Below are 23,125 nucleotides of genomic sequence, written 5' to 3'. Positions count from 1 at the left end.
AGTCACGAAAGCCCGGTGAAAGAGCATGATACCCTCATGTTTGATTTTGCCAATTAATGACAATCCCTACGGACTAATGATTGTCTTGAGTTATATTTGAAGGGTTTGTCCATATGCATTGCTTGAAGACCATTCCTTGGTTTCAAGGTTATAAGAAGAAGATTATGTGTTGACCAAGGTGCTATTTAAGGAGTTATTCAAAGATTGGTCATGTGTGTGTCGAGCCTATTGCAAGCATGCATTGAAGAAGAACATTGTGTGAACATTCATGTTTACTTTCAAGACATCATCTTTATGAAGAGAGAAGATTGGAAACACGGTTGATCATGACTAAATACAGAAAGTAGATTCAAGTTAATCAACACAAAAGCGTAGAAGATGTACCGAATGAGATAGATGATCCCATGGTATGACAAACATTGTCCATTATGCTTTGTGCACTAACCCGTGGTGTTATGTTGTTTGGAACTCTTTTGAAATTTATCATTTGAATGTTTTGAAGTCTACCGTCTTTTGAGCCTTCGATGGCGTCGCACAATTCTTAGGCCCTGTTTATTTGGACTTTTTGCTTCTCTTTTGCAGTTTTTTCACTTTGACAAAAAAGCCAAAAAGCTCCCAAATGTGTGTTTTTTTCTTCGGCTTTGGCTTATACCAGTGGCGGAGCTAGGTAAAAACTGCTGGGGGGGCCAAGGCTAAAACATGGGTGTTTGAGGGTATAAAATGCTAGAAAAAATCTCATCTAAGCCCTCCTCCAAAAAATTAATTCACACTTTGGTCCAAAGTTGGGGGGGCCACAACACCCCAGGCTTGTACATAGCTCCGCTACTGGCTTATACCATCATATATAAAAACCAAAAAAGCTCCTAAATGCAAAAAGTCTCTATTTAAAAGTTTTTGTGACTTTTTTGTCAAAACAAAAATACTGCAAAAGCAGCAAAATCAGAAGCAAAATTCCAAACAAAGAGGCCATAATTCGTGAACATAACTGGCCACTTGGCCCGGTTGGCTGCGCAATCCATCACCCACCTGTCGCGCTACATCGGCGTTTCCTGATTTCGCTGACCTTTCTTTCCCCACCAGAGCTCGACAGAACACCGCTCGCCACCGCCTTCGCCTTCGCCCCTGCTCTCGCAGCCTCGGGCTCGTGCTCGCAGAGGCAAACCCAACCCTGACAGCGACACCCGCCCTTCGCCGTCCGCGAGATGATCCCCTTCAATTCCGCCGTCGCCGACGAGGTCCGCTCCCTCGTCCAGGGCGCCGACGACTCTACCGTCGACTCCATCTACCGCGAGCTCTGCCAGGTTACGAGATGCCCCCGTCCCCTCTCCTCCCTCCCCGAAGCGGATTCGTTTCTCCCGACGCATGCCTTTGGTGATCGATTCATGTTCTGCTCGTCTGGATCCAAGGATCCGCCCCGTGATGGATTCGTGCTTAGGAACGCTTCTATCTCAGGACCAATCTAGGGTTTTGCGGATTCAGCTGTCTTACGCTCGTACTTTTGCACGATTTTAACCTAAAATTTGGTTGGGATAACGTGAACACTCTTGATCGGATCCATTAGGGTGCATAAGTTTCCAAAATATGTGGCGAAATTCACTCCTATGCGCCATTTAAGCTTTAGGATATAGATATATAGTGAACAAAATTCTTCTCAGTCCTTTCCTCATTTTTTTTTTGCTTCTTAGTCCGTTCGTTTAGATTTGGTGTTTACAGTGCATATTATGGTGAAGGGCACATTCGGTTTTTGTTAACACAAAGAGCCCCTTGAGAAGAATACAAGAGGTTTTCACATGTGGCTTGTTGTTAAGTTGCATCTGTTTGCGGCCCTTTGCATCTTTTTCCTTGGAATTGCTTCAGAGACGAGATAGTTGAACTGTGCATTTTACCCAATCGTTGGAAGAATGCTTTCAAATATCTTTGCTTATATTCAACATAAAAAGGAGATCTTGTGAGATGTATTCTACACTCTTCGTGTACTGTTTACACTATTGGTGCAGTGATGCAATACTGCATCATCTATGTGACTGCAGCATTCAGCAACTTCCTGATTGAATCTTGAAAGATATGCTCCCTTAGTAATTTCCTTACATTCATCTGATCCCAGCTAGTTTTACTTTGTCTGAACTTATGGATTATAGCCATCCTAATATGTTTTTTTGTTTCACTTTTGCTGTCTTTCAGTTAGCTGACTGCAGTCCTGATGGTTGCATTTTACTGCTTCAAGTTTGTTTGGATGAGGTGCTGCTGAATGCCGGGGTGGCAAAAAACTCTCAATCGAAACAAGATCTTTTATCCACCGTTTTCAGATATTGTCTGGATAAACCATACTTCAGCACCTGTTTTTGTGAAGCACTGAGGACTTTATCTGTCAGTGATGTTTTCCTTGAAACGTTGTCAAATGAACTTGATCTATCGAGAGCTGAGAGGGTTGGCATTGGACTTGCCCTGTCAGATTCCGAGAATATAGGCTTGAATCTGAAAGGTATGTGTCCTGGAAAACAGAATTTGTTGGTCTGATCAGTTTTTATAGGTACTTATTTGCACCTTATTTATTTGTTTTGCAGGCCAAAGATTTTCAATTGCTCAGATCGAGGAGTTACGTAACAATCCTGCACAGTCTATATCGAATGACCAAATTCATGATATTGTTGTGTTTCTTCACCAGACTGATGGCCTCTCGAAGCATATGGATTCTTTTACTAACATTATCTCCCTATTCAAAGTCAAAGAGATGCCATTCCATGTCCCTGTCCTTGTTCAGGAGAGCAATGCTCGGCCAGCTTCAAGGTTTTCAGGATTTTTCCAACTTGTGTTTTAGCATATCTTCTATGATGCTCTATTCATGTGCATGTCCTTGCTCTTTTGTGTCTTACAGCCACATGGAGAACATCGGCAGCTTTGATGATGATTTTGATTCCCTTTTATCTGAAATCGGGAAGGAGATAAGCATGGCTGACATCATTACTGAATTGGGTTATGGATGTACTGCTGATATTGCACATTGTAAAGATACATTATCACTTTTTGAGCCTCTCGATGATTTGGGAATATCTAAGTTGCTTGGGGCTGTTGTCACTACTGCCACTGGTCTTGGTGAGGCTCAGAACACATATTCAACATTCATTTCGGCTTTTGGCAACAGCCAAACAAATGACTCATTTCAGTCAACGGCATGGGATATCGATGTTCTCGTGGACTCAATCAATGAAATTGTGAGTTTCTTTTTGTTATATTTGCCTGTTGTTTCTGTTCTTCCTTTTGATGATCCAATAACCTGTTTATGGTTGCAAACTTAGGCCCCACGAACAAATTGGACCAGTGTAATGGAAAGCCTGGACCACGAGGGTTTCAGTATCCCTGATGAAGGGGCTTTCCGTCTATTGATGTCTATATATTCTCGGGCTTGCAAGGTATGTACATGCGTTATAGTTCCTGGAACTGAATTAACTGAATTCCTGAGCGTGTAATTGACTAGTTCATTGAACCATACAGGATCCATTTCCGCTTCATGCCATCTGTGGGTCACTGTGGAAGAATTTAGACGGGCAATTATCATTCTTGAAACATGCAGTGGCTGCCCCAGCAGATACATTTACATTTAAACATTCTTCCAGGAAGCTGGTATTTTCTATATCCTGTCAGCTTGTCTTACTCGTAGTAAACATCCTTTTCTTTTTGGGGTCAAACGTAGTAAGCATCTTTTATTCCACATACTTCTAACCTTCTTTTAAAATCTTCCTTAGGTATTTCCAGACTTGGCTAGTCATATCCAAGGCAATCAGGCTTGGTACTGCCTAGACCTTTTGGAGGTGTTATGCCAGCTTGCTGACCTTGGCTATGCAACATTAGTGCGACCACTGCTGGACTACCCACTCAGTCATTGTCCAGACGTCTTACTTCTTGGTGTTAGCCAAATCAATGTATACTTTCTGTTCCTAGAACTGCAGAACTTTTTTCTCCAAATACTGCATATTTCTCACCTACCTGGAAATTTATTCCGTGCTTGCAGACTGCATATAATCTCCTCCAGTATGAAGTATTGTCATGTGTATTCCCTGCTTTATTGAAGGACACTAAAAATAGCAGTCTAATGAACTATCTCTGGCATCTCAACTCTTCCCTTACTCTCCGAGGATTTGTTGATGCCCATTCTGATATAATTTGTCTTTTGAGAACTGTTGATATATGTCAAGACCTAAAGGTAACACAATTATGCCTATCTGATGCAGTGACTTTTGAGTTGCAACTGAGTAACATTATTGTATTTTTGTATCTTTGAATTTTAATACCTGCTGTTGAGTTGCATGTATTTTCAATCAATCCATGCTAGGTAAATAGATTTGTATTGTGTACTTAGTAATATGTTCTGGGTTTTATTGGACAGCATACTGAAATTTCAACCCAAATAAAGATTAATGATTTTTTAGAAGTTATTAGTGGCTGCTAAGCTACTTTAATGCTTAGAAAGGCAAACTTAGCTGGCTAAAGCGATGAATTCTTAAGTTTGAACTAGGAAGCACAAACTGGATTATGTCTTTACCACAGTTATGGGTCTGATTGCATACTTCTGTCATGTGTGGTGCCAGTAATGGATTATACTTGTTGAAACTTAGCCAGTCTTGTGTTGAAGCGAATATCTTTGTCTGTGGACCTATCTGCAAAGCTTAATATTCAATGGAAGCAGGCACTATCTGCCGTTGACTTTTTGCTATACAATAAAGGGATTTTATTCATGGGGCTGTATTTCAACTTTGATATCAGTTGAATATGTTTATATCATTATATCACTTTCATGCCTATAATGAATAGGCCATTCTGGTATTAATGGGCTCTGTTAGTGCTTGCTTCATCACCCTTTCACTTCTTATGAAACAGATCCTATCCGCTGTCCTTGATTCCACTCCCTTAGCATTTAGCATCAGACTTGCCACAGTTTCCTTTCGAAACGATAATAGCAATCTAGAGAAATGGATGACTGAGAAGTTAAGTGCACACAGAGAGGCTTTTATTGAGGTAATATACATGAATTTCCCTACACCACTACATGATCATGCAGATTGTACCTCTTAAGTACTTTCACTTTAGTTCGGTGTTGTGCTCTTAACTTGCACATTCTAACATTTTGCACTCCCAGGAATGTATTAAATTCTTGAAAGAAAGTGTGGTCAACACAACTCATGATGCTGCAGAGGGTGTCATCCAACAACCTCAAGCTACTATCACGAATATTTGCTGGGAATCATGTCCTTTATTTATGAAGGTTCTGACTACGCCCTGTTCATTCTGTGGCTGTTGTACATTATGGTGGTACCTTCTTTGCATGGATGTAAATATATGTACAAATGGCGTGTCATTGGCAGGTTCTTCAGTCTCATTCCGGACAGCTATTGACTAACCAACTGGTGGATGACCTAAATAGAGTGGAAGCAGCGTATGAATCAAGGACTCAAGGTTCTCTTGGAAGGGACATTCCTACTTCCGAGGGAGGTTCTGATGACATTGAAGCACAGGCAAATATATATTTTCACCAGATGTTTTCTGAACAGATAAGCGTTGATGCTATGATACAAATGCTTGCACGCTTCAAAGAGTCTACAAACAAAAGGTGCTTTCCATACTCTCTGCTTAATCTGTTACCTGATCGACTCGTCTTGATAAAGTCTCAAGATGTGATAGGAAGAAGCAATAGTAGGCACGGCTTATATCTGTGCCATCTGTTCTTTTCTTTCTCCTCTGACCTAACTTGTTCATCTTGCCTAGATCCCTTTTTTCTTTTCCAAATGTGACCCTGTATGTTGTGTTGACCAATGTGCTATTGCAATTCCGCTCTTGTCGCCGAGTTCTCTCACTGCATTCAGCTTCCCACCTGTGTCAGAAACAAAAGTACCCCTTGTTATTATAGTTGCTAAATAATACCTTTCATTCACAGATGATACGAGGCAATCCTGTAAATTAGTTGGCTGAATTCCTTCTCAGTATAACCCATCATTAGCATCTTTTGTACCTCCATTTTTTCGTGATGCCTTTAGAATTTGAGTTGTCTGTACTCTGTTTCTTCACCTACTTATCTTTGGATTCTTAATGTTATCAATGACCAGGGAGCTAGCAATTTTCAACTGCATGATCTCAAACTTGTTCGAAGAGTACAAGTTCTTCCCAAAGTATCCAGATACACAGCTTAAGCTAGCTGCTGTTCTTATGGGTAAGTGATCGCTTTGCTTTGCTGAAGTTACCCAGATTCCAGATGCTGTGGGCATTACTTTGTTGTAATCAACTCAAAGTTTTCCATTATGTTGACTGGTGAACTTATATGCACACAACACTGTTAAATTGTTTGTCAGATATGTTCTGGTTCGAATTTGTGGATGGTTTTTATTGGAAGTGTTCATTGTTCTCTATGACCGCTACTTCCAAAGTTACGTAGTATATAGGAAGGCGGGGCTGCAGTTATGAGTGGTAATCAAGATAGAGGACTCCAGTTTTTTGCTTCTGTTGTGGAATCTACTGAGTTTGATTTTGAAGTATAATATTTTTAGTATTTTTACAAGTATGCATTTGCTTGTTCTGCTGGGCAGTCTAAATGGGCGATTTTTCTTTTTTTGCTGATTTGTGTGTATTTCACCCACTCATTTTTTTAAAGTAATGGAAGATACTGTTGTATTTAAGTACCAAACAATTGTATAGCTGGGCTTAAAATGTTGTTCTACCAAATTGAGGCATGATATACTGCCGATTCGTTGTAATTTTGTTTGCTTTTCTGCTTAATGCAAAGCTTTTGTATCTTCCCTAAAAAGAAGTTATGATTTACCGTGATATATTAGTTTTGATGTAGTTTCATGTTTGAAATAGGCTCTCTCATTAAACATCAACTTGTGGCTCACCTGGGACTTGGAGTTGCTCTACGTAGTGTTCTTGATGCCCTGCGTAAATCTATTGATTCAAAGGTTAGCTGGTATTACTTGATGAATCTTTATATTGTCTCCATTATGTCAGTCAACTTTTATGTAACTTCTGGATTGTTGGTTGCTTGATGGTTGCAGATGTTTATGTTCGGTACGACAGCGCTTGAGCAGTTTATGGATCGTGTAATAGAGTGGCCGCAATACTGCAACCATATATTGCAGATCTCACATCTTCGTGGAACACATGCCGAGTTAGTCTCTGCAATTGAGCAGGCACTTGCCAAGATATCATCAAGTCAAAACGAACCAAATATTGGCAACATATTTTCTGTGGATCCGCATGGTTCTGGTTCACCATCTATCGGAAACACAGAGGTATACTCACATTGCATTTCAAGAAGTAAAGTCATGCTGGAAATCTTGTAATTGCTTGAATCATGAACTGACTCTTGCGACATATTATTTGACATTCTTAAATACAACAATTTATTTGGCATGCTAATTTGTGTACTAGTACCGACTTCCCTTATATGAAAGAGATGTCTGGCTTATGTAGGTTTCTGACCCATCATGGCAGTTCACCAATCCGACTGCAACACAGCTTGAACGGTCACCTTCTTTTCCACTGCAACAGAGGTACCAGGGTTTTCTTGGGGAGAGGTCCAAAGGTTCTACAAACAGCGTCCAAGCTAAGAACATTCTATCTATCAGTCAACCTATTGCTTCAACACCTGGTGATTTGTCTATGGCTCCGAAGGTATTAGGATCAAATTAACTTTCTTCATCTTTTGACGCTTGACAGATGTACTCCCTCTGTTCACTTCTATAAGATGTTTAGACAATTCAGACAATGCCCAAAACAGTTCAATGTCAGCTGTCTAAAACGTCTTATAAAAAAGAACGGAGGGAGTAGTAAATTTTCCATTTACGTCTTGTATATCAAATTTATCACAATGTGTCTTTAATCTCTTGCAAATTATGATCAATTGTAGGCTACTGCACCACCATCCTTACAAGCTTCTCCTCATCATTCTGCCACTATTTCAGCTTCTTCACAATCCACTAATTTTCTGAGGCCTAGAAGTTCAGCTCCTTCAGGTTACTTCTGGCTTACATATTGAAGTTTGATATTAACCAGAAATATGTTAGTAACTGTAGTAGTGATGGTTCACTGTTCTGGAATTTATAGCATGACTATAGTTCAATGATATTATTTTGTTAGGCACTCGATCTCCATACACTACAGGATTTGGAGCTGCTTTAAATATTGAAACTCTTGTTGCTGCAGCAGAACGAAGAGATACATCAGTTGAGGTTTGTTTAGTCTTCCAAAGTGAACTTTACTACATTATAGTGTGAGAACTGAAGTGGTATAGTAGGCGAGGTTTTTTAGGCGTCTAGTGTAGTTCTATCACTTCATTTGAATATAGTCACGGTGAGTTAACAACTTAATTTAATTATTTCTACCTCACATAGGCCCCTCCTTCTGAAGTTCAAGACAAGATTTTCTTCATGATCAACAATATTTCTAATTCTAATTTGGATGCTAAGGCAAGGGAATTTAATGAGGTTTCTCAGGATCAGTATTATCCTTGGTTTGCACAATACATGGTCATGAAAAGGTACTCCTGATGACCAACATACTTTTTTTTATGCAACAACTTTCTACTTGTCAGATCCCAAAAGCATATGCAAAATTTTACAGGGCAAGCATCGAACCGAATTTTCATGACCTGTATTTGAAGTTCTTCGACAAAGTTAACTCAAAAACGTTGAATAAGGAAATGGTGAAAGCTACATATGAGAACTGCAAGGTCTTGCTTATTTATGTATTCCTTGTTTTTTTTTGAGGGATGTCTTCCTTTCTTGTTCTGCCAATCTATAGTTAAAAACTTGAAATTGTTTTTCTGCAGGCTTTGTTACAATCAGATCTTATCAAATCAAGTTCCGAAGAGCGGTCATTGCTAAAAAATCTGGGTAGTTGGCTAGGAAAGCTCACTATAGGAAGGAATCAAACATTACGAGCGAAGGAAATTGATCCCAAAATTCTTATAGTTGAGGTAGTACTTTGAAATTAGCCCATTTGAGTCCGTTCTTTATCGTAATGTTGTCTCATACCCAAACCAGAGAGATACAGTATCATTTTTGGACTTCTGTTTGTTCATTACTGCAAGTCTGCAACTAATATTGAAGCCTCTGGATTTGCTGTTACTTTTAACAGAACAGTACTTGTTGCTATACTGAACAGTACTTGTTGCTATACTTTTGTTTTAGGTGCTGAATTTGGCATTGTGTGAGTTGTATGTATTGGTGAAATAATTATATGTTCCAGATATGCCACTTTGACTTTTATCTCGTGTCTGAGGCCTGTAGACTTGTGCGGCACGTTTTGAGTTGTATAGATAAGGTTTTAGTCAAGCATTATATATAGGTAAATATATATAACGTTTCTTCTTGTGCTGACATTTTTCATTCTGATTTTTTTGAAGGCATATGAAAGGGGGCTGATGATTGCAGTCATTCCGTTCACTTCAAAGGTTCTGCTTTTTATGTTAATCTGATTTAAAAGGATCCTTTGTTTTGTGGTGATTGTCGTAATGACAGATGGTGCTTTACAGATTCTTGAACCTTGCCATTCAAGTATAGCATATCGTCCTCCAAATCCATGGACAATGGGTATTCTTAGCCTACTTGCTGAGATCTATAATCTACCTAATCTCAAGATGAACCTGAAGTTTGACATTGAGGTTCTTGCTATTCTTTATTCTATTCTTTTGGTGCTGTCAACATATCTGGCTTAGAATTGCGCAAGCTAATTGTGGTTATTTGAGGTTGTAGGTCTTGTTTAAGAACCTCAGTGTGGACATGAAAGATGTAAAACCATCTTCTCTTCTTAAAGATCGTACTCGTCAACTTGAAGGAAATCCAGATTTTTCTAATAAAGATGTCACTGCATCTCAAATACCAGTCGTTGCAGAGGTTTCCTCTGGTATGATCCCAGCAAAAAATGTTGCTGAAGTGCAACCAGAGTTAACTAGTACCTCACGGGCTACTAGCATCCCAAATATGTTAAACCAGGTTGATTTTGTGGATTTTGTGTGCACATAACTAATTAGTATTTATGAAGTGGAAACCTTTTTGTTCTCTACTCATTTGGATACCTTTATTCTGCAGTATGCACCACCTCTTCGTCTTCCTCCAAACAGCATGGTTGAAGATGATAAGGTTGCTTTAATAATGCCCGATCAGGTTTCACCATCTCAAACGCCATCTCCGTTACCTGCTCTGTTTACTCTTAGTCAGGTTTGCTCTTGTTTTAATTTTTTTATTTTCCAACTTTGCTTTTTCTGTACCCGACTTTGTTTTCTTATATGTTTTTTTTACAGCTTATGGCAGCAATACCTCGCGCGGATATATATTTTAGAATTAATGAAAAGCTTAGTTCTCTTGGCTCACTGCAGTATAGCAAGTATGTCTTTTACAAGACAAGTTTAGCTGACTTTCAGTTTATTTTACTGACGGTCTACTAACGCTCTTGCTCATCATAGAATCATGGATGTTGCTTTGGATAAGGCTATTAAAGAAATTATAGGCCCTGTTATTCAAAGAAGTGTTACAATAGCTACCCGAACTACTAAGGAGCTTATTCTTAAGGTGAACGCCTGGACTATTTCCCTATCTGTACATGTTCATTAGCCATTTGTCTTGCTGTAGTCGAAAGTTTCTGATATGCTGGCATATTTTTCCTGCAGGATTTAGCAATGGAATCTGATGATAGTGCGGTATCTCGCGCTGCACATTTGATGGTTGGCACGCTAGCTGGGAGTTTAGCTCATGTAACTTCCAAGGTATTTTTGCATAAGGCTCTTAGATGTAGTTTGCAGGTGTAGTTACAGTCCCAGCGCGTTGATTAGTAGATTCATTTAGGTTTAGATTTATGTATGATGCCATATTCAATTGTCCTGTCTTCTGCTGGCAGGAGCCTCTTCGTGTTGCTTTGTCGTCTCATCTTCGAAGTCTCATTCAGAACCTGAACAATAACAGTGAAACCACCGAGCAGATTGTTCATATTCTGATCAATGATAATCTAGATCTTGGATGTGCGCTAATAGAGACTGTTGCGACACGCAAGGTATCTCTTCATGTTCCATTAATTTTGCTTACATACCTGGCAATTGTTGGCTTTTCTATTTCTAATTTTTTGCTTCCGTAAATGTGATGGGAAGTAGCCATTGGTATAGTGTTGCTTCACTTACTATGCTATCAGCCATTTTTGGACCTTTTAACTTTTGCTACCAAAGGTATACGCTCAGCAGTATAGCAGAAAATATGGAATGTTCTGTTACAGCATCACAACATAAATGAGAATCTTGCAGGCTGTTGAGATGATCGATGGAGAAATCAAGCAGCCCTTTTCACAGCTAAGGAGGCAAAAGGAGTTGCTTGGTTCTGGATATTATGATGCTTTTCCTTACACTCAAGGTCTTGCACGTGTCCCGGATGCACTTCGTCCAAAGCCTACTGGCCATTTATGTGCTACCCAACAACGAGTGTACGAGGTGAAGTGGCTGAGCGTAAATTTCTCTTTGTTCTACAATCTTTTTGGTTCCTAGCACAATTGACTGTCTAAATCATGGTTAACTGTTGAATTCAGGACTTCATTACTGTATGGCACAGCCAGAGTAGTCAAAATGCTGGAGCTACCACTTCTGCTACAGCCGTGACTGCTGCCCCGGGCAATTCCAGTATACCTCGACTTTATAGCCCAAATTTGGTACAACAAGCAGATCTGCTTCCTGAAGAGTCAGATCATGGTACCACGCAACTGTTAAGGTAACAACACATCCATCCATTTTTGTCTGCTCTTATTGGAGCATCTTGTTCTGATGCATTAGATATCTTCTGTCTTCTGCAGTGTTTCCACACAAATTGGTACAAGTGACACTTTTGCCCAAGCCGGTGGAACTACTAACATTGCATCTGTTTTCCCCCCTATGTCATCTAATGATATTCCAGTGGGTGAACAAACAGCTGGAACTAAAGTCAGTGACTTCTACACTTTCCTTTGCATTAATAAAGCACAGTGACGAATCGGAAGTTAATTTCCTAACTTGTAAAACCCTGCTACCAGGATCTTGGCTGTACGGCGCCTCTTTCACCTACGACTGCTGTTGACCGTATGGAATCTGTTTTCACTGAACCCTTGAGTACTGACAGCGGATTAGACAGATACCATCAAGTTGCACAGAAGGTAATGCTCATTGTTATATCTGAAGGTAGCTGTATTTGAACCCAGCTGCTGTACCATGGAGGAATGACATGGTCTATGGTAGCGTGCTACTACCTAAAGTGAACCTAGAAATGTATGATTTCTTGCTGCATTGTTCAGGAAGTCCCCGCTAACTACGAAACTTTGCATGTCAATTACTAAGCGGGGTTTATTGTCATTGATATATGCAGAGTCTTTACTCTAAATGCTGTCACTGAGCTAACTTTATTCTATCTTACTTTCAGCTTGAAGCCTTGATTGCCAATGATGGTAAAGATGTAGAAATTCAGGTCAGCTATACTGCTATGTCAGCATTTCCTTTAATGATTCATTTTTTGGTTTCCTTTTCCTTTTTATATAATTGTTAGACTGGATTTTTAATTTAGTAATTGTGCTTTTCTTGACACAATATGACCTTAATGTTGGGTTATTGTTCTGTTCAGTCTGTTATTGCAGAAGTTCCTGATATTTTACACAGATGTGTTAAGCGGGATGAAGCTGCATTATTGATTGCACAAAAGGTTTGCCATCTTTTTATCCTTCGTAATTATGTATTTATTTTTTTAGTTCTCAATTTCTTTTGTACCTGGTTATGTTTGTTCCAGGTTTTCAGAAGTTTGTATGAAAATGCATCAAAGAGTACTTATGTCACATGGCTTCTGGCAACTTTAGCTGCAATACGTGATGTTTGCAAACTTATCGTTAAAGAGATAACAGGCTGGGTATGTTTCTTCAGTCTTCACAGTGGCATCTGTTTTTATTGCCCATTTATAATATTTGGCAGAAGCTCTTTTAGCTCCTCTGTAAGATCTGATTCTATTCATAAGCATAGTTTAAAAAAGCGCTAGGTGTTAATTGTGCGTTTTGCCACTGCCTTGCGCTTTACTGACCAAAGCGTATGCTTATGTGCAGTTATGCTCAGATTAAGCGTAGTTATGCGCAATGCATTTTGCCAATGCCTAGAGCCTAGGCGCGCTTAAGCGCTCGCTTAGGCGCGCCTTTTTTAACTATGTTCGTAAGAAGCACCTTTACCTCGTTTGTTCTTCTGTTTGATGGTATATATCCTGTATGCACATTGTATTTAAATTCAATGAAGTTTTTTGTGTTGTACCTTTATTTATGTCATTTTGTGTTCCATTTTATCTTTACCTACATTTTCCTGCATGATCGATATGGTATAATTGTTAAACAATATTTTGTATGGACATTTTTGTTATGCTAAATTTCCTATTTATACTTCTAGTACTGTTTGATTCTTGACTGGGCTGTTTATGTATGAAGATTTTTGTTTATGTTGTATATAGCTGAGATTGACGCGTACTAGGCTACTACTGTAGAACTCCTTTCCATGCATTTAGTTAGATATTGAACGTCATGTTTCATATATTTTTTAAAGAAGCTAAGTTCCATATGAGTTACTGGCAGATGTCTGTTATATTGCATGCTGAGGCAACTGTCAGTTGTTATTTAAGAACATGTGTTGGAGGTCCATAAACATGAAGTTAAGTTTCATTTATCTGACTGGAGAGATAGGAGTCTTTGGCTTTTTGATGTTCAGTTCTGATCTTTTTTTTGGGCGTTTGGTTAGCACCATCCTTTGTAGATTTACTCCATTTTAGCAATCAGATACAAGTGACACACACTTTGACGCATGTTAAGCACAAGTTTATGTGAAAATTAACCTGCGCATTCTAACTTGCATAGTACTCAAGTCTTATTGATATATTGAGAAGCGTCCTCCTTAGCCTAGGGATATTAACCTGTAGGCGTCAGTGGTTTAATTTTTTGGTAGTAGCCTGCATGTGGACGTTTGAGTTTTTTTTTTGGCCCTTTTCCCATTCAAAACAAACATTCTCTGTAATTATGCTTCACTTCTAATTAAATAGGCAGCGCTCCTGCCAGTTTTCTCAGGGGGAAAGTGTGGTATATGTGGTGTTAAACCATGAAACTGGGATCCTTAAATAGGTGATATATGTGACTGCAACCACCTTGTCAGTATTTCACAGCTGCTTGATTACTTCAAACTAACTAAAAAGAAAAATGTTCACGTCAATATGCTGATCAAGTGCAGATTCCAACTGCTGTCAATCGATGCTGTGTCTACTTAGTTTTTTGTTTGTTAATGGCATAATTTTGGTATGATTAATTTATGGGGCACACATATTTTATTAACTTAATTAAACATTTTTGTGCAGGTAATTTATTCTGAGGAAGAAAATAAGTTTAACCTTGACATAGTTACAGGACTAATTCGTTCTGAGATTCTTAATGTTGGGGATTATGATGTTCATCTAGCAAAGATCATTGATAGTGGAAGAAACAGTAAGTTGAAACATGTATTTCTGTATTTGAATATTTAAGAAAGAAAAAAAAGAGAACAAAAAGAAATACTAGACAAATACTAGACAATGTGGAATGGCCCCTAAATTAAATATAGCTATCACCTAAAGCATGTACTCCCTCCGTCCCGAAATACTTGTCGAAGAAATGGATAAAATTGGATGTACCTATAACTAAAATACGTCTAGATTCATCCCTTTCTCCGACAAGTATTTCCGGACGGAGGGAGTATTACCCATGTGATTTCACCAGCTCAAGTATTTTGACTTTTTAACAGAGTAAGTGTAGGAATTTGGACCTTAGAATCTCTGGCATCTATTGTCACAAAAGGAACTGTGTACTGTGTAGCATGCATGTAACACAGAGAAACACAAACATGAAAATGATCCTAGTCCTTCACTCTGTTCTTGGTCTTTTGAAACTAATAACCAACTGTAGTACCTGAATGATGAGTATTCACTGATTTGTTCAACAAATTGCTCAAGGAAGTGTAATACATGCTTTTAAATGGGCATGCCAATAATATTAAAAAAGGATAATGTATTTCTACCCACACCCATGGTAAAGATGGAAGGATTAAATCGTGAAACTCCAATCACTTGCCTAATTGTCATTTGCCCTTGTTACAAAGAACTTTTTGCTGCAGCGAAGGTATTACCATGTCAGCTTATAACGTAGTAGAAGGCACTGTCAATTGATTAAGGATGTATGCAGAAATATAAAAGCAAAATGTAGAAAAAAAACCCCGCCGCAATGCCAAACATGTAAGCCATATTACATGTTTAGGCATTCAGGAGTCTAATCTAATCTTTAAGCAATGCTATCCGCTACTTTGTAACTTTAGAGTATCATCATCAAGTATTTATGTGCTCACCTCTATCCACCAAATCTTCAGAGAATGCAACAGAGTTCGCTATATCACTTGTCCAGACATTGATTACCCAAGAACCCAGTGGCATTTCTGAGCTTTGTAATGTTGTTGATGCATTATCGAAGGTAGGCCATTTTTTGCAAATGTTGTATACTTTGATCTAATCACCATCTATTTTTGCTTATTCATAAGTGGTAATACTTTCTGTGTTACAGCTTGCAATCAGGCCTGGTTCACCTGAATCATTGCAGCAGTTGATTGAGATTGCAAGGAGTAATTTCAAGAATGCTGCTAGCTTTGCTGCCATGAAGGATGAAAAGGTTAGGCATGCAACGGATAACAAGGTTTGGATGTTTATGCATGGTCAAGTTTCTCTGTTCCTATAGGTATATGTTTACTGACTTGATGATTAATTTCTGTCATTGATTACAGGTTTTATCTGGCCGTCCTTCAATATATAAAGAAGAAAATGATTCTGCTTTTGCAGATGCTGTTAGTTTTCAAGACCAGGTAGGAAACACGACATCCTATTTTGCTGTACACCATGCATCATACTCCCTTAGTTCCTAAATATAGGTCTTTTTAGAGATTTCAATAAGTGACTACATACGGAGCAAAATGAGTAAATCTACACTTTAAAATATATCTATATACATCCGTATGTGGTAGTCCATTTGAAATCTCTAAAAAGACTTGTATTTAGGAACAGAGGGAGTACATTTCACACAAGAATTTTATTATGAGGGTGTATTGACGATAAACATTAATGATACTGTTTCTTTGTGTACCTCCATCCCGAATTACTTGTCGCGGAAATGAATGAATCTAGACGTAATTTTAGTACTAGATACATCCATTTCTGCGACAAGTAATTCGTGACGGAGGGAGTATTTGGTATTAATAGCTCTTTTTTCATTCCATTTTCCATACTTTGTGTGGCAAAATTTAGGTTGTGTAATTTTACCATTGTACTGTTCAGTATAGTAACGATGCCATCTATCTAAGTGTGTGCAAAAACATATACGCACTCAACACAATAACATTCCTATTTTCCACGCTGAAATCAGTTGTTATTGCCAGAAGAGTGCAACAAATGCAACTTACAGTGTCACCTTTCACATATAAATTAATATGTTGATGACTTGATTATTTTATCCAATCATACAGTCGTAATGCAAACCAAGTGTCTCTACGCATTTAATTTAATTTGCATCAGCGCATTTTTTTGTCTCTTCCAAGTATATAGTTGATTTGAATATGCTCCAGTCATTTGTATTTATATTGATGTATTGAAGTTTGAACATTGTAGAAAGCTAATTTGGTTGATGTACAGGTTGCAGTTTTATTCTCGGACTGGTGTCACATATGTGATCATCCAACTATGGGTGATTCAGCATATAGTCATTACATTGTGCAGTTGCAACAACATGGCTTGCTTAAGGGAGATGATTTGACTGACCGCTTCTTCCATACACTCACGGTGATTCTTCTACCCAGTATCAACTTTATACTGATCTCCGTGATATGTGAGGTCTAATACTTAAAACAACGCAGGAACTTGCCATCACACATGCTGTTGTCTCTGAGCAAGTTATTGCTCCTGGTGGGATGTCTCAGCAGCCGGCCCAGCAACTCCAGATTTCGTATTTCTCAATTGATTCATATTCAAAGCTTGTGACTTTAATGTTCAAGGTATATTTAATGTTTTTATTCCAAGGAGGGCTTGTTTTATTGCATTAATCCTGCAAAAATTGATGCATAGTATTTCCTTGAACTCCTATTTTCTCTTGTCAATAATCAACTTTAGGCCTTGCCAAGGCTTTGTGCGAGTCCTTTTGCTACTGCCAGGTTCATCGCAGTATTTAGACAAGCTAAACTGCTTGTTTGTTTATTAACATAGCGAGCACTTTCAGTCAAGATAGGTCTGCTGCTTCCCAGTTCCAACAGCTTTTGGGAAAGCTGCAAGTAATCCTTTGAACCTTATTCGAGACATGTCAACAATTCAACATAAAAGGAAATGTTAACATACATTATACTATGTGGTCAAGTGTTGATGCAGTACCTGTTGATTGCACACCCAAGATGTTTTTGGTACATCAGCTGATATCTTGTTACAGTAACTTTACTTACTGTTCTTTTTACAATCTTCAGTATGGCGTGGATTTAGGACCAAACAAAGGCAGCCTTCTTCCGAAGGTCAGTGTTTACCCTTTAGCTCTTAGGGAATTTGAGCCTACTAAGGTGCCTATTCGCTAAAAGGTTTCCTTTTTACTGGTCTGCAGATTCTCTCCATAACCACTAGGATCATTCAGAGAGACGCTGAAGAAAAGAAAGTTTCTTTCAATCCTCGGCCATATTTTAGATTATTTATAAATTTGCTAAGTGAGCTTAGCACTGCTGACCTTCATGATGGTGCTAGTTTTCAGGTATATGCTATGTATATTTAACTTATTTGCACAAATTATACTCCCTCCGTAAAGAAATATAAGAGCGTTTAGATCACTAAAAGTAGTGATCTAAACACTCTTATATTTCTTTACAGAGGGAGTATATGTTTAACATAATATCAGATTTGCATGGCTTGCTTGCACTATTTTTTTGCTGACAACGGTTTTATGCATCAGGTTTTGACTGCATTTGCAAATGCTTTCCATGTGCTTCAACCCTTGAGAGTTCCTGCATGGAGGTTTGCCATCTTGTGATTTTTCTTAATATTTGTGATTGCCTTCTATGTTTTTTCTTTCAAGCTTCATGGGCACAAAATAGTGTTCTCCTTCCAATACCTAGTGTTGCAACTGAAACTCTCAAATATACAATTCAAAAACCATCGATGTATGCTCTCTTCCACAAATTGATAAACATCCATGCTTGCTGAAAACAATGAGTGTGTTAGGTCTGAAGGGGTGGGTCTTGTCCTAGAATCATCTGATCCTTACTAAAAAACACCTTATTATTTTGTTTTGACATATATATGAATTTGACCATCACCATGCCAGTCAAACTTCCCCATGGTCTCAATTCGATTAGAATATGAGGAATCAACAATGTTTTTGAGGGACCAACCATCCTATTAAGGCGATTAACGACAGACATTAAATTGATTCAAGCTCTGCAAAATTGTGTAAGAAAAAAACAGAAGTTATCACAATAAAATGATAGAATGTTCAAATTCGTTGTTATATGTATGATAATCTTTCTCTCCCTAAGTCTGAATCCCATCACTGTATTGTTTTTTTAAAGTAGCGAAGTTATGAAATTAGCCTGTTTGGTGTTTTTTGAATAATTTAAGTACTCCCTCCGATCCATATTAATTTTCGCTGATTTAGTAACAAAAGTACACATTGTTTTTTTTACTAAAAAAAAAGTTATGAAATTAGCCTGTTTGGTGTTTTTTAAATAATTTAAGTACTCCCTCCAATCCATATTAATTTTCGCTGATTTAGTAACAAAAGTACACATTGTTTTTTTTACTAAATCAGCGACAATTAATATAGATCAGAGGGAGTGGTCAAATTACAATGTACTTTTGTTACTTGCCAACTAAATGCCTTTTCCACTGTAGTTTTGCTTGGCTTGAATTGGTAAGCCATAGAAGCTTCATGCCGAGGTTGTTGCTGTGCAATTCACAAAAAGGTTGGCCATTCTTCCAGAGGCTGCTTGGTGATTTGTTCAAATTTATGGAACCATATCTAAGAAACGCTGAGCTGGGACAGCCTGTAAGTTCTATCCCTGCACCTTCGGTTGCAGTTGTCTTATACTCCCTCTGTTCGGAATTACTTGTCGCGGAAATTGATGTATCTAGATGTATTTTAGTTCTAGATACATCCATTTCCGAGACAAGTAATTCTGAACGGAGGGAGTATACAGTATGTGTTGCACTTTTATGTACTTTGTACCTTTTCTTTTTGTAGATTCAGCTTTTATACAAAGGAACTTTGAGAGTGCTGCTTGTTCTACTCCATGACTTTCCTGAGTTCCTCTGTGACTACCACTTCAGTTTCTGTGATGTGATTCCTCCAAGCTGCATCCAAATGCGTAATGTTATTCTTAGTGCTTTTCCACGCAATATGAGACTTCCTGATCCCTCTACTCCTAATTTAAAGGTATTTACCGACTGCTAGTACATGCTACCTACAAACTCCCCTGGGTTTTGTATGTTTAATGAGCTCCAGCTGTTTCTTGTAATACAGATTGACCTGCTAGCTGAAATTTCAGTAGCTCCAAGAATCATGTCTGATGTGGAAGGTGCTTTGAAGGCAAAGCAAATGAAGACCCAGGTTGACGAGTACCTCAAGGTAAATCATGTCTGCATTCTCTAATGTAACGGCAGCTTGCAGTCTGACAATTCTTTAAGCTGGTCCGAGTCATTCATAGAGTATATTGTTGAAACCTTAAAAAGAAATGGTATACATAATGTTTGTTCTTTCTCTCTCATTTGCGTTCTTGCAGAGACCAGAAGGTTCATCCTTTTTAACTGATTTAAAGCAGAAGTTAGTGCTGCCTCCAAATGAAGCGAATGTTGCTGGGACTCGTTATAATGTTCCCTTAATTAATTCACTTGTCGTCTATGTTGGCATCCAGGTGAGTTTCTATATGTTTGCGTGCGATTGTTTTTTCCATTACATGTTAGAAATGCTTTTTATACCCTAATATTGCGTCCAAATAGCCAAGTGAAGAAGATATTATCATTTTTTATCAGCAATTTTTCATAGTATTTCAGCATTGGTTAACATAGGTTTGAACTGTATTTAGTTTTCTGTTTGTGTGTTTTCAGACAGATAGCAAGTTTATGACTGTTTTGGTTATGTTCCCAAATTTAGGATCTGAAAACCAGCCAAATCAGCTGGCCATGTTTCTTTTGTTAAGTTTGGCTCCAGAAAAACGTAGTTACAAAATCTTCTTTCCAAACTTTTCTCGCCGAACCAATCGGCAGCCAATTTTTTTCCGAAGTGACCAAATTTTGGCTCTCGGTGGCAAACAGCCATGTCATGTTTTGAATCTGCATGGACCCTATGGGTCTCTACAGTTACAGTATGAAGTATTTTTACCTCTACCTTCTTTGCTTGTTTTTTATCACTTTTCTTGGCATGCATGAACACTCTATAACGGTGTCTAAATTGTAAATGTAGGCTGTGCAACAGTTGCAGCATAACAAGGCGAATGCATCAGCTTCAGCGCAGCAAATGAACCAAAGTCCTCAGGTGGATGTTTTTCAGATTGAAACAGCCACTGAGGTATTCAGAAATCTTATAGTGAATATGGATACCGAAGGCCGTTACCTCCTCCTGAACGCGATTGCTAACCAGCTACGCTATCCAAACAATCATACTCACTACTTCTCCTTCATCATTTTGTACTTGTTTGCTGAGGCAACACAGGTAACTTGATGAGTTCCATCTTTTCAGGTTTTGGTGTGATACCCATATGCATCTATGAAATACCTCCTGACATCGTCCAATTGAAACTTGAAACTTGCAGGATATCGTACAGGAGCAGATAACTAGAGTTCTTTTAGAGCGCCTAATAGTTAATCGTCCTCATCCCTGGGGATTACTTATTACTTTCATTGAGCTCATAAAGGTATGCTACCATGACCACTTGAAAGATTTTTTTGGCAAGGAATAGGTCTAATACAGGGTTGCCTTCTGTAGAATCCACGCTATAGCTTCTGGGCTCGATCCTTTACACGCTGTGCGCCGGAGATTGAGAGGCTGTTTGAGTCTGTTGCAAGGTCTTGTGGAGGTAAAGCTGCGGAAGAGGGAGTTCTCGCTGATGGTGGTCACTAAGAGAATGTTTTATGCGTACTGTGAGCTGTTTGTGTTACAAGTGTTGAGGACTCTTTGGGACAGTCTGTTTTGTTTTAGTTTTGCTGTAAATTTTCGTGAGCTCTTGCTCTTGTCATGTCGAGCACCTCAGGTTAATCTAGCGGTACAATGGATGTCAGATGATCTATAATGCTGTCCTAAAGGCTGACCATTCCCAGTGGGATAATTAAAGGTTTTTATTGGAGACATCTGTACTTGAACTTCTTGAGTTCCATGAATATGTGGGTTGTTTAGTATGCCGGAGCATGCCGTCCGGCCAGATCCTAAATGATGCGTACCAGGACTAGAGAGGTGAAGGAAATGGCATCCCAGACCCAAAATGTCGGGTCACAACTCAATTGAGCAGTAGTAGACTAATGCCCCTGTGCTCCTCCTGTCAGTGCGTGTTTGGGTGGCATATGCCATTGGCCTTACCTAGACGAGGGAGATGGGAACCAACCGACTCAACTAGATCTGGAGCTGTTAAGGCGGCCAGCTCCAATGCACGACAATAAGGTCATTTAGTAAGTTCATAACAATTTATGTAAAGCATGGGACAAAGCTTTCCCCTCATTGCCATCGTCGGCCTTCCTCACCTCCCCTCCTTCGTCGCTTCTAGCTAAGCATCTTTCGGCGGAGGAAAGGAGGTGACTAGTAGCTTCTGGCGAAGCAGCGAGTTCATGAGCAAGTGAATGAATGAGCAGCGAGTGAAGTGCAACAGTCGTAAGGCTCGTCATGTTCCTAAAAGGAGTGACCATCTTTTCTTCCCTTCTACTGACACTGAGCGAGCAGCAAGCATAGTCAATAGTTTCCATAGGGGTGGGGTGCAAGCAAGTGTTTTCAGGCTCTGCTAGATATCGTACTCTAGCGAATAGAGAACCAGAACAAAGCATTAGCACTAAGTGAATACATGAACTCCTCAAACTACGGTAATCACCGGAAAGAATCCCAATTATTATCACCTTTGGATATGCGGATCATAATTCGCAATAGGTGTCTACAACTTGCAAGATCAGATCAAGAACACAAATATATTAATGGAAACATAAAGGATTCAGATCTGAATTCATCGCACTCGGGCCCTAGTGACAAGCATTAAGCATAGCAAAGTCATAACAACATCAATCTCAGAACATAGTGTATACTAGGGATCAAACCCTAACAAAACTAACTCGATTACATGATAAATCTCATCCAACCCATCACCGTCCAGCAAGCCTACAATGGAATTACTCACGCACGGCGGTGAGCATCATGAAATTGGTGATGGAGGATGGTTGATGATGACGACGACGACGGATTCCCCTCTGCGAAGCCCCGAACGGACTCTAGATCTGCCCTCCCGATGAAGAACAGGAGGCGACGGCGGCTCCGTATCGTAAAACGAGATGAATCCTTCTATCTGGTTTTCCCCATACATGAATATATGGAGTTGGAGTTGAGGTCGGTGGAGGTCCAGGGGACCCACAAGGCAGGGGAGCGCGCCCTAGGTGGGTGGGCACGCCCTCCACCCTTGTGGACAATAGGTGGGCCCCCCTTGGTTGATTCTTTCGCCAATATTTTTTTAATTCCAAAAATTTTCTCTGTGAATTTTCAGGTCATTCCGAGAACTTTTATTTCTTCACAAAAATAACACCTTGGCAATTCTGCTGAAAACAACGTCAGTCCGGGTTAGTTCCATTCAAATCATGCAAATTAGAGTCCAAAATAAGGGCAAAAGAGTTTGAAAAAGTAGATACGATGGAGACGTATCAACTCCCCCAAGCTTAACCCATTGCTTGTCCTCAAGCTATTTAGTTGATAAATTGAAATTGATAAAGAGAAACTTTTACAAACTTTGTTTGATCTTGTTGTTGCAAATATGTATAGCCAGCATCCAGGTTTTCAGCAAAGATTATGAACTAACCATATTCACAATAACATTTAGGTCTCACGTTTA

General features: G+C 39.0%; 1 protein-coding gene across 3 annotated transcripts; it reads left to right on the top strand.

Annotated features, from left to right (window-relative positions):
* The first annotated feature begins 1,068 nt into the window (after positions 1–1,068).
* LOC119339047 (CCR4-NOT transcription complex subunit 1-like) lies at positions 1,069–21,411 on the top strand. Of its 3 annotated transcripts, none has more exons than XM_037611233.1 (51): positions 1,069–1,301; positions 2,182–2,482; positions 2,565–2,787; positions 2,876–3,212; positions 3,297–3,410; positions 3,493–3,621; positions 3,744–3,920; positions 4,010–4,201; positions 4,876–5,013; positions 5,135–5,260; positions 5,361–5,605; positions 6,099–6,202; positions 6,850–6,944; positions 7,041–7,277; positions 7,480–7,659; positions 7,895–8,000; positions 8,125–8,216; positions 8,379–8,524; positions 8,608–8,716; positions 8,816–8,962; positions 9,392–9,439; positions 9,521–9,649; positions 9,741–9,980; positions 10,077–10,205; positions 10,289–10,371; positions 10,451–10,556; positions 10,655–10,750; positions 10,882–11,034; positions 11,279–11,461; positions 11,557–11,735; positions 11,818–11,944; positions 12,034–12,153; positions 12,417–12,461; positions 12,615–12,692; positions 12,777–12,893; positions 14,367–14,493; positions 15,407–15,507; positions 15,598–15,726; positions 15,815–15,892; positions 16,716–16,862; positions 16,937–17,074; positions 17,534–17,578; positions 17,665–17,808; positions 18,007–18,068; positions 18,945–19,098; positions 19,294–19,485; positions 19,573–19,677; positions 19,832–19,963; positions 20,512–20,760; positions 20,861–20,962; positions 21,034–21,411. In XM_037611233.1, exons 1-51 carry the CDS (start codon positions 1,203–1,205, stop codon positions 21,166–21,168), a joined length of 7,170 nt encoding a protein of 2,389 aa, XP_037467130.1. In that variant the 5' UTR covers positions 1,069–1,202; the 3' UTR covers positions 21,169–21,411. The 3 variants fall into 3 exon arrangements, with proteins under 3 accessions (XP_037467130.1, XP_037467137.1, XP_037467128.1); XM_037611240.1 differs by having other exon boundaries at positions 7,459–7,659; positions 15,598–15,702; XM_037611231.1 differs by having other exon boundaries at positions 7,459–7,659.
* Positions 21,412–23,125: the final 1,714 nt, after the last annotated feature.

This window comes from Triticum dicoccoides, chromosome 1B (genome assembly GCF_002162155.2).
Source record: "Triticum dicoccoides isolate Atlit2015 ecotype Zavitan chromosome 1B, WEW_v2.0, whole genome shotgun sequence".
Lineage (NCBI taxonomy): Eukaryota > Viridiplantae > Streptophyta > Magnoliopsida > Poales > Poaceae > Triticum > Triticum dicoccoides.
Note: the sequence above shows the minus strand (reverse complement) of the source record. Positions and strands in the feature narration are given on the sequence as shown.